Here is a 12,438-nt window from a genome sequence, read left to right as displayed (position 1 = left end):
ATCAAGCAGTACAAGTAAGAAAAGTTCTGCATTACAAACCATCAGCTTGACCCAATTTTATTAGATTTATGTTAACTTCGCTGTTTATTTTTTTTGCATTTCCTATGATTTTTTTTTTTGCTTGAATGCAGAAAAGTAAACATGGATAGTTTTTTAACCAAAAAACAGTAAGAATATTGTGCTTTAATGTGATTTATAATACAATTATATAGAATACGAGATATAAATATATATAGATATAAAATTAAATTGTTTATTACTTTGTTCTTAAAGAGCGAAAAGATTAAACAATTTTTGAACATGGTGCTAGACATGGTTTAATGTGAAATTGAATAGGAGATAGCAGATATACTCGTTTTGGAATTACAGCTTGGTTCTAGATTTTTTCTTCATATAAATAAATGATAATAACTTCGAAGTCGTGTAACACAGAGTAGATAATCAAAAATATTACAATCTATAATTCTAGAGCTAGGTAGATAATAATTATCAATTGCAAATTACGTAAATTTATATATAAAGTATTTGGATTTAACAACTAAAACATTTTTAACACAGCGTAACATATGTACAGAATATAATTTTAATATATTTAATTTTGCTACATTTTAGCTAGATAGTAATTGAGTATAGTTTTTTAAATTCATTTATATTAGTTTTAAGTTTCATTTCCGATTGTAGATTATTATAAATTATATACGCAATATTAAATGTTGAGTCAAGATTATTGAATCTTACATTGGACGAGGTTATTATAATATTATCAGCATGTCTTGTTGCATAAGTATGAACTTGTCTATTAAATGTAGTTTCGATGCTAGTATTAATATTATTGTTTATCATGAGGTGTACATGAGTAGCAAGCTTATTTTCAATATATAGTTTTAGTCAGTGCTGTAGTCGTAAAATTAGCATAGGGTATACGCTTGAGAATATAAATTTTTGGTAAAAATAAACAAGGTTATTTTTAATTATATTTTTATTAAAAAACAAACACCAACTTTTCATCAACAATTAAAAACAATTTAAATAAGCTTTTAAGCCAGTATCAATAAACTTACTTAAAGAAGTTTTCAAAATTATATTTTTTTGAAAATCAATGTTATTTTGTCAACAGCTTTTGCTAACTTCAAATAAACTAAAGAATATGCAAAATTAACGTCCACAATAACGTAGTTTAGCATGGTTACCATAGCAACTTTAGTTAAAGAAGAGTATTTGATAAAATTCAAATATATTTTCAAATGTATAGAATTGGAAGAGAATCGTTTTAAATCGAAAACCAAATTGTTTATGTATTAGTTTACATCACTGCTGGATAAATACAGCATTGGTAATAAGACAATATCTATCTTGAAGAAGTCGTTTTTACTTTTTTATACCTTGCACTTCGTGAAGGGTATACTCGTATTAACTTTGGTATGGAGTTTGTAACTACTTGAAGGAGTCATCTGCGGTATGGACATATATATATCCGTCCGTCCGTCCGTCCGTCCGTCCGATCGCACGATAACTCAAAAACGAATAATGCAATCGATACCAAACTTTCACAAGTTTTTTCTTTTGTGCCAAGGACAAGCCCTATTGTTGTTGGACTAATTCGGACAACGGGTTCGGGTAGCTGCCATACAACTCAAAGAGTTTATTTTAAATATTTCAAAAACTAATAAAGGTATAAATATAAAATTTTGTATACATGTGTCCAATTATATTCTGCACATGCTCTAAAAATTATTATGGGATAGCTGCACCGATTCGGGTGGCTGCCATACAACTCCAACAGCAAATTTTTTATATTCGGCAAAATAATAAAGTCAGATTCATGAAACTTGGCAGTCATGTGTCCAATTATAGGTCAAATATATTTCTGAAGTTTTAGAGGAATCGCTTGACAGGTTCGGGTACCTGCCATACAACTCCAGAAGCTAATTTTAAATATTTGGAAAAATAATAAAGTCCGATTCATGAAACTTGGCAATCATGTGTCTAATTATGGCTCAAATATATTTCTGAAGTTTTGGTGGAATTGCTCGACAGGTTCGAGTAGCTCCCATACAAGTCTAAAAGCTTATTTTAAATATTTGGAAAAATAATAAAGTCAAATTCATGAGACTTGGCAGTTGTGTGTCCAATTATAGGTCCGACATATTTCTAAAGTTTTGGTGCGATTGCTTGACAGGTTCGAGTAGCTCCCATGCAAGTCTAAAAGCTTATTCTTAATATTTGGAAAAATAATAAAGTCAGATTCATGAAACTTGGCAGTTGTGCGTCCGATTATAGATCAGATATATTTGTGAAGTTTTGGTGGAATTGCTTGGCAGGTTCAGGTACTTACCATACAACTCCAAAAGCTAATTTTAAATATTTGGAAAAATTATAAGGTCAGATTCATGAAACTTGGCAGTCGGATGTCCAATTATAGGTCAGACGTGTCCATGAAGTTTATATAGAATGATTTTAGGGGTTCAAGTAATTGCTACACAATAACGAAAGGTGCAGGGTATAATTCAATCGGTTTATACCGACTGAAACGTTTCTACTTGTTTTGTAAATGATTTTAACATCAGAAAATATAACTTTATTTTTATTTAAACTTTAATTTTTTAACATAGATTTTAATAATAATTTTAATTTTTAATAATAATTTTTAATAATAATTTTTAATAATAATTTTTTTAAAGGAGGCTTGTTTGATTATTAATTTGAATATAGTTGATATATTTTTCCCAAGAAATTTTTACTAAATGAATGAAATATTTTGTGTGAATTGTTAATTTGAAAATTTTTTGCAATTTTTAGTACAATTTTTATCATCATTTTTTTTTTTACTATTACAAAGAAAGAAAATAATAAATTTTTAATAAAAAATTTGAACAAAATCATAGGGTATACGCTATTTTTAAGTAAAACCACTAGGTATACGCTATCTAAATTTTAAAAGCATAGGGTATACGGCGTATATACCCCCGTATACCCTCCACTACAGCACTGGTTTTAGTGGTAATATACTATTTTCTTTGTGGATATCTCTAGTTGATGTTTTTCTAGCATAATCATACAAATTTTTTATGGCTTTGTTCTGTACTCTCTGTAACATTTCTAGATCTTTATTGTACACATTTCCCCAAGTTTGTACTGCGCACATTATTGTGCAGTGGAACAACGAATAATAAACCATTTTCTTAATTTTATATGGCACTCTTACTGATATTAATCTGAATATCCCAGCAATTCTTCTTCCCTTTTTTAGTTGCGCCATGATTTGATATTTAATTTTCGGAAAAAAGCCACAAAAATTGAGAAATTTAGAAATTCTTTTGTAAATATTTTTTAAAAAAGACGAAATTTCTCTGAATTTTTTTTTGTCGATTCGAAATACAATATTTTCTTCAAGTCTGTCAAAAAAATTGCGTGGAACGTGACATTTTTTTTAATGGTAGCATGACACCATTCGTTAAATTGAAACAAAACGTTAAAAAATGTAGCGAACTAAACTGAAAAGCTAAACAGAATCCATTTGCTTGCCAAAAATTTGTGGCATTATAAAATATCTGATAAGTTGTGAAAGTTTAAATTTCACAAATGAGTAGATTTGTAATTACTTTAACAATACAGAAATAAATACAATATTTAAACAAAAATTATATGTAGCTTACTTGCGGATTGGCTACATATGATTTACAGTGGCGTATGGATCAAATAATTTCTCAGCCGACAACATTATGTTATTGAAGAACCACATGTATGTGTGTCTACTCTCTAAAATTTTTGCTATACTATAATTATACACTTAAAACTAAATTATATTATTCTAGTGTTGGTAATTTCTAAATGTTGCTGTGATCTCTTAACATACGTCAATTTTATAAATTTTATATCTCGTCTTCGTCAGAAAAAGCTTTTACTCCAAAATAGCATAAATCTGTAAGTAACAGTATTCTACAAATATATAATATACTTTCTTTAAAATTACATTAATTCAATTATTTTTAATAAAAACTTACCTTTATTATTCCAAATTTCTTTTTTTCCTTTTAGCACTTTTCCAAAAATTTTTGAAAAAAAGTGCTTATAGTTTCACTATGTTCGGTCGTAATTCAATCTGTCCGTGTGTCTGTTTGCGAAACTTCTATACCCTTGAAGATAGAAAGGTGAAGTTTAATACGTACACAGATTTTTATTATAGAAACTTATTTTCGTAGAAGAAAATTTTTACCTATCTCCCCCCTCTAAAAGTTACAACCCCTCAAACTTCTAAAAATTCCACTTTTAAGTAATTATTTCAGCAAAACCTGAAGCATTTTTCAAATTCTTCAAGAAATCCAGCGACAGGCTTTTTCCACCGTGGCATACTATATTTGAACTTTAAAAAACTAAATGGCCTTTAAACTTTTCCGTTATTTAAAATCCTTTTTTTTTTGCAAATTTTTGATATTGAGAGCATCATAGGGCAAATTTTCAATACAAATTTAAATATATGACACTAATTGAATTCAAGTTTTCTCACAAATTTTCATCTATTGTTTTCCAAAAATTTTAACAAAATTCAAAGAACTCATAATTTATGTTTTTTCTATTCATCTTAAACTAAAAAAGTTTAAATTACCCATTTTATTTTTGTTGGTCTATTTTAATTTTTTTTTATCGTTACTCCTTACAAATTGTTTATTAAAAAAATATAAAACAATATAAACAACAAGGAATAAAAATAGAATTAAAAAAAACAGAATAACCGAAAAAAAATGTTTTCCCGGTGGCCGGCTTAATTTTTTATTATATTTCCTGCACTAAATAAATCTACAATATATCATATATTTCTTTTTTATTCACTCTTATTTTCCGTGAGTTCTTGTCTACCTTTAAAGGATGTATACCTAACATTGATTTTTATAACGAATTTTTTCATTCTGAACTTGTACATGTCCTAGAAATTTTTCTAGAAATATGTACGATATGCTCAGGCATACACATATCGACATGGTTGTACAGTTCATTTGTCCTTTTTTACTATTTCCTTTCACATTTAGTATGCATGTATGATAACAGAGTTTTAAATGTGTCAATAAAATGCATTTTTATAACAGGCCTTTTTCTGTTTTCTTATATTTTATTAATGCCTACATATTTGTGATTACAGGTGGGCTGACAACACGTGAAGAAAGTTGTGTAGTCATAACGTTGTATTATCCTCGACAGAAAAAATTAACAACGTGCCATTCTTTACCAAGTTTACCAACTGTTTTACATTCGTTGGGAATCGAAGAGCTCGCAATGTAAGTAAAAACCAAATAACAAACATTTTTATAGCTTAAATGGATCAAAAATAAAAAATGAAGTATTATTTTACTTTTCGTTTTATTTTTTTTTTATTTTTTGGAATCCTTATTTATTAAGAAAAATACAATAAAAATAAGGTAAAAAACTTTATATAACTTATTATATTATTACGTACTTATATCTACTTTTATTTTTACAATTTAAATCCTATTTTTTATTTGTTTGAAGCTTTTAATTTTATTATTTGTCGAAAGATTTTAAGAAAACTTAAGCTAGAAAGATTTTAAATAAAATTTTATATTACAAAATTAAAAATTTTCTCCATTACTCCGATTTTCATTATGGTTGTGAATGCATACTTTAAAAATAGGTACGTACATAAATAGGTAATGTTTTAAATACAAAATAAGGTTATAATTGACTATATTTTCATTTTCTGAAATAAGCAATTTAAGATTGAAACAACTTTTACGTAAAATTGTGAAACAAACAATGTTTTTTATTTTCATTTCTTTGCGTTATCCATTTTTACTGTGTTCTGAGGGTTTGTATTTAACAGCAAATTTTAATTTCCGTTGTAGTTTTCATTTTGCTTGTTTTTATACCCTGCACTTCGTGAAGGGTATATTAACTTCGGTATGGAGTTTGTAACTACTTGAAGGAGTCATCTGCGGTATGGAACTATATATGTATATATTCTTGCTCAGCGTAAAATTCTGCGTCAATTTAGACATGTCCGTCCGTCCGTCCGATCGCACGATAACTCAAGAACGAATAATGCAATCGACACCAAGGACGAACCCCATTGTTATTGGACTAAGTCGGACAACGGGTTTGGGTAGCTGCCATACAACTCCAAGAGTTTATTTTAAATATTTCAAAAACTAATAAAGCTATAAATATAAAATTTTGTATACATGTGTCCAATTATATTCTACACATGCTCTTATAATTATAATGGAATAGCTTCACCGGTTCGGGTGGCTGCCATACAACTCCAATAGCAAATTTTTTATATTCGGCAAAATAATAAGGTCAGATTCATGAAACTTGGCAGTCATGTGTCCAATTATAGGTCAAATATATTTCTAAAGTTTTGGTGCGATTGCTTGACAGGTTCGAGTAGCTCCCATGCAAGTCTAAAAGCTTATTCTTAATATTTGGAAAAATAATAAAGTCAGATTCATGAAACTTGGCAGTTGTGGGTCCGATTATAGATCAGATATATTTGTGAAGTTTTGATGGAATTGCTTGGCAGGTTGAGGTACTTACAATACAACTCCAAAAGCTAATTTTAAATATTTGGAAAAATAATAAAGTCAGATTCATGAAACTTGGCAGTCGTGTGTCCAATTATAGGTCAGACATATTTCTAAAGTTTTGGTGCGATTGCTTAACATGTTCGAGTAGATCCCATACAAGTCTAAAAGCTTATTCTTAATATTTGGAAAAATAATAAAGTCAGATTCATGAAACTTGGCAGTTGTGTGTCCGATTATAGATCAGATATATTTGTGAAGTTTTGATGGAATTGCTTGGCAGGTTGAGGTACTTACAATACAACTCCAAAAGCTAATTTTAAATATTTGGAAAAATTATAAGGTCAGATTCATGAAACTTGGCAGTCGGATGTCCAATTATAGGTCAGACATGTCCGTGAAGTTTCTATAGAATAATTTCAGAGGTTCGAGTAATTGCTACACAATAACGAAAGGTGCAGGGTATAATTCAATCGGTTTATACCGACTGAAACGTTTTTACTTGTTTTATTATTTATTTTTGTTTTTCTGAAAGTAAAAGTTTTACAATAACAACTAAAGTTTTTCACGTAGCGACTTATGTGTAAACTCAACCAGATATTCTTTCCTTAGTTTAACTTAAAACAAGAATTTTCAAAATGAAAAAGTTATTTTAAACCAAAAAACAAAACGAAAACCTAAAAAAAAAATAAAAATGAAAAAAATGCAACAAAAAAATAAACTTGACAAAGAATTAAGCAATAAAGCCTTTAAAGCAAAACTTCGTATGGCGTAAAGTGATCGTCTACTAGGAGCCAACATTATATTTATCCCGGAAGGAGTTAATACCTAAAACCGTAATGTCTTTCGAACAATTTTTCTCTTTATTTTTTTCTTTTATTATTTTTTCCCTTACTCCCTATTTGCTATACTTTACAGCTCTGTTTTAATTTTATTATGAAGAAAAATTTCAGCCAAGGTTATGGTGTTCTTCTTTTGCTTTGCAATTTTGTATTCGTGTTATGGAATTGCGATAGTAAGCAAAAGAAAATGATTTAAATTAAAAACAAAGCATACTAAAAAAAGTGTGTTTTCTTTATTTTTTTCTTTTTTCTTCTTTATAGTTCTTTTTTTGGGTGTTCACTCCACTTTTTTCTATGTTTTTTATTGTTTTTAATTTTTAAATTTTTTTTTATTTTTAAGAACTGCTTCAATACAATAAGAAGTTTAAGAAAAGTAAAAATTTTGACATTTCAAAATGAAATATCAAAAAAAAAAGAGTACGGTACAATTTCTTTGGCAGAAGGGTAGTTTATTAAAGTATATGTTATAACTTTAAAAATAATATTGTTAGTTACCTTACAAAATAAAACTCTTATTACGCGTATTATTTAAATAAAGAGATTTTTGTTTGTTGAGATTTTGAAAACATAATTGTTCAGGAAGTAAAAAATATGGGGAGAAAATATTTCACAGTAAAAGTAAGAAAATATAATAAATACGATAGCATTTTTAGGTTTATTAATAATTATCAAAACAAATTGGAGCAACCCCACTCCTACATTAATCAAAAATTTATATACATATATAACATACGTACATTTATTGTGAATCTCACTCGTGGTATTCTACGAATTTCAAACTAAGTTACTTATGTAGACTTTTGAGTAATTATAAATTTCACTCGTAGAGATTATGAATCTGCAATGGCAACATAATTTTTCGGAGTGTCAAAATCGATATTTCTTTACAGCTGTCAAATGTCAACATTTAAATTTTTCAAGTTTCAAAAAAATGTATAATTAAATTGAACTCGTTTTCCTTTGCTGTAGTTGTTTCAGAAGAAGAAGAGAGCCGAGAAAAGAATCTGCGATTGGAAAAAGAAGTCTTAGAAATGCTTATAATCGTTTTGATTTGGATAATAAACAAATATTTGAAAAAAAATAAACAATAAAGTTGGGTCAAACCAATGGTTTGTGTTGTAGCACTTTTCCCTTCAACAAGTGAAAATACTGCTTTGCAAAACAATCGATGTATATATACCACACTATTAAAACTATTTTCATTCATATACGAAACTATTTCTAGGATTGTATATATTAAGGATGAACGGTTTATGCAGTTTTTGAAATAAAGCAAAAATTAATTTAAAGAGGGGTTAACGTAATGCTCGGTTTTAAGGGTTAATTGCGTGAGTTTATAGAATTTGCAAAAGCTTGCGGTTTCGGAAATATAAGGCGTCAAAAATTCAAATTTTACAAATTTCAAGAGGCGATAACTTGAGAGCGGGTGGAGATGGAAAAAATTTTTTTCTAACGAAATGAACTATTTGGTAGTGCCTAAAGGCTCCCACATCCTGGGGTCTAGAAGAAAAACAGCATCAAAAATTTGAAAAAACGAATTTTATGTAACTGTAAATTTTGGCGGCCATTTTGTTTTTTTAAAGTTCAACCATAGTATACCGTGATATAAGAAACATCCCACTGCTTTTCTGTGTTTGTAAAATTTGAAAAATGCATATGATTCAACTACAGTAAGCTGTTGAAAAATTGCATTTATAGGGTTTTGGGGGGCATAATTCTTAGAGGGGAGGGGATAGGTAAAAATTATGTTCTACGAAAATTAGTTTCTAGTAAAGATCTATGTACATATAAAGTTTCACCTTTCTATCTTCAAGGGTGTAAAAGTTATGTAAACAGACAGACTGACGGACGGACAAAGTGAAACTAATAAGCATTTTTTTTCAAAAATTTTTTTGGAAAAGTGCTAAAAACTTAAAAAAATTAACAGACCACTCTTGAAAACTGGCTTTCTACGTTTGAAAATTTCATTAGCAAAATTTTGACATTTATTTTCGTTACGAGTGTGAATCATGATTATTCTATTACGAATTTCGGAATACAATTCTACTGCTTCGGAATTAGCAATGTGAAATTCTCAATTTCTCCGAATTTCAGTAACGCAAGTGCGATTTACAAAAACGTGTTGTCCTTTTAAATTTTAAGAACGTTAGCAATCTTTAAGTTAAAATAACGGGATAAATATAATTTTGGCTCCTGGTAGAGGATCACTTTACGCCATACGAATTCCCAGAAAAATTCGTCAGTAAGTTTTGATATTTAATTTCTATCAAATATTAAATTACAAGAAATTCTGTCAATTCTAGTTCCTTATATATAGTAAAAACTGTAAAATCGACCGCTGGTTTGGCTTCTAGCACTGATATTTCCAAAAAATTTAATAGTTCATTATTTTACCAAGTCTAGGTGGTTTCTTGTTCTGTCAAACAAAGTTTATATAATAAATTTTAAGTTAATCTCTTGAACACTTTTTTATAAATGTCACATTATTATAACACACATCATTCAATGTTTTTTATTTGCTCAGATCACATCTGATTTTTACCGACCGCAATTGCCTAAAACAAGGGAGGTTATGTGATGGCAACAAATTTTGCATATAGAGTTTTCGGTGGGAACGTACTTCTCCATAGTAGAGAATGTGAATAAACTGTACATTTTTGATCATTATGACGAAATTTTTAACACATTTACTTCAAGTTTCATATATAAGTTTCCTTGGACCGTCCGCCAAACCTCCTTACGTTTGGAAGATATCAGGTGTCAGCAACAGGACATTAACTACGGACCAAATATATATTTTTGCGTATATAAAGAGAAATATTCAACCGATTTCATTGAAATTTAATTTTCAAATTCAAGGTACTAAAACAATGAGCATATAAATTTTTTGGAAAGATCAGGGCTTGAAAACTTATCTGAGGGCCGATTTTACATTTTTTACCGTATCTTGGGAACGAATTTTGGAATTTCTTGAAATTTGATATTTGAGTTCTGGTTTTTTCGAAACTAACTGGCAAGCATTTCAGTGATTTCGGATAGCAAAAATGGAAACTCTACTAAGAGCCAAATTTACATTTTTCTAGGTATATTAACTAAAAGCTTACTTATGCCCTAAAAATTGGAGGGAAGTATTTAATAGACATTTTTATAATATTCTGTAACACTTTCATTAACGAGACAATACATATTGCGGTCGGTTATTTGCTGACCACATCAATTTTTTTTTATTTGCTGTGTAGCTACTTCATATGTTACAAAGTTTTTATTCGGTAAAGAGCTTATATACCTTGTATATAATTTTTTAAAAAGATAATCTGAAATAAATTTACTTAGCACTTTTTATTCCCAATTATTGCAATATGAATTTTCCATTGAAATGTTAATTTAGTTTTTTTTGCAAAATTTTCTGACTTTTGAATCACTTGTCATCGAAATAATTACAACACATTGTATAGCACATATGTTCATTATGAGGTTATTTATGGACTATGACTATGTAGCATTTCTTGATGTGCGTAAGTGCATGCTATATTGAGTTACACATGCTATTGCAGGTATGATTAACTTTTCATAAAATGGTCCTAAATTATCTTGTATGCTATACTTTATATTATCGCGATTTAAATATTACAAGAAAATCTGGAATGCGTATTATTCAATCACAAAATTATTATGTTGTGGATATCAATGTTTTTTTTGCTGTATTTTTACATTCAATTAACTTTGGCACAATAACATTACCGCCACAAGAATGAAATCTGGTGATTATATTATTCTTAACGTAATTTTCTCTATATATGACGTATGGAGCGTTTGTTTTATATAATAATATTGCTTCTCAAAAATATATTTAGAAAAATGAAATATAACGCATTATATTTCATACTACTTATAACACTTACTATATTGTGTGGTCCATAGATTTATATTATTTACACACGTATGGAGTTAAAGCCATGCTATTTATTCGATATTTTATTTTTAATTCTGAATTTGATATATTCAACGGTCTGGAAATTGTCAAAGTCGTTAACTTACAACAATATTTTTTAAGAGTTAAAAGAAATACTGGAATATTTAATGCAATATGTATGTATTGTTCAAAATCGAATGTTTCTAAAATATGAATAGTATGTATAATGTCAAAATTTTCTTTTCATGGTTTAAGATGAGTGTATATTATACATGCTTTTATTTCCCTTTATGTATAAAAAGTTATAATAATGGTTCAAAATTGAACATAGTCTAATATGTCAAAATACAATTATTGTACTTTATGCCTGTTTTAGTTTGTTTTGGCTTTATCACCATATTACTGAAAGGTTACTTTCGTTTATGAATGATTTATACCATATTATTCCTATTAAATTCTATATTTGAGATCTAGTTGTTACTGGTACAAAGCGAAATTACTAAGTTCACATTAGTTAACGTACCTACAACCTACTAACGCTTTAAAAATTGAAAAGAAGTGTTCGAAGGGCATTTTTACAATCTTCTGTAACACTTTCATTTAACTAGACAATACACCGCAACCGACCGCAACCAACGTTTACGTGCTGTTCACATCAGATTTTTTTTATTGTTGATTTTGAAATTTCCTCAAGACAGAAAAATTTTATTAAAAATTTTTCTCCTCGAACTAGATTCAAACCAGCAACCTACCGCTTTCTAGGTGGACGCTTTATCAAGTGAGCTACATAAATATGAAGATATTTATATGACACAATGATACTATACTAATTGCCAATACAACGTGTAGTTGTTTATAATTTTTTTTTTATTATTACTGATTTATAAAAATAACTAAGGCAAACTTCTTCATACAACTGCAGAAAAAAGAATGACGTAAGGAACGAGTCAAGGCAGGAAAGTTTTATTAAAAACTATTGTTCTCTGATTAATAAATAATTGTGCAACAAAAAAATTTTATATTTTACCTTATTTACCTTAATTTTATATTTTCTTTACTTTGCATTAATTTCCAAGGACATGCTCATCTTCTGTTGTTTTCCATTTTTAATTTTATTTGGTTAGATTTTTGTTTGTCCGTTAGTTTT

The 12,438-nt window shown here is 28.4% G+C and overlaps 1 protein-coding gene across 1 annotated transcript in view; it reads left to right on the top strand.

Moving 5' to 3' along the window:
• Positions 1–12,438, top strand: part of LOC129605869 (MOXD1 homolog 2) — a gene marked incomplete at its 5' end in the record, with an annotated part of 211,271 nt that overhangs the window by 105,593 nt on the left and 93,240 nt on the right. Inside the window, one exon of the mRNA XM_055515864.1 lies at positions 5,138–5,273. Coding sequence (XP_055371839.1) covers positions 5,138–5,273 — 136 coding nt within the window. The remainder of the gene's footprint in view (positions 1–5,137; positions 5,274–12,438) is intronic.

The sequence above is a fragment of the Condylostylus longicornis genome, unplaced genomic scaffold (genome assembly GCF_029603195.1).
Source record: "Condylostylus longicornis isolate FDR11 unplaced genomic scaffold, ASM2960319v2 ptg000016l, whole genome shotgun sequence".
NCBI classification, from domain to species: domain Eukaryota; kingdom Metazoa; phylum Arthropoda; class Insecta; order Diptera; family Dolichopodidae; genus Condylostylus; species Condylostylus longicornis.
This window is presented reverse-complemented; position numbering and strand designations above follow the sequence as displayed.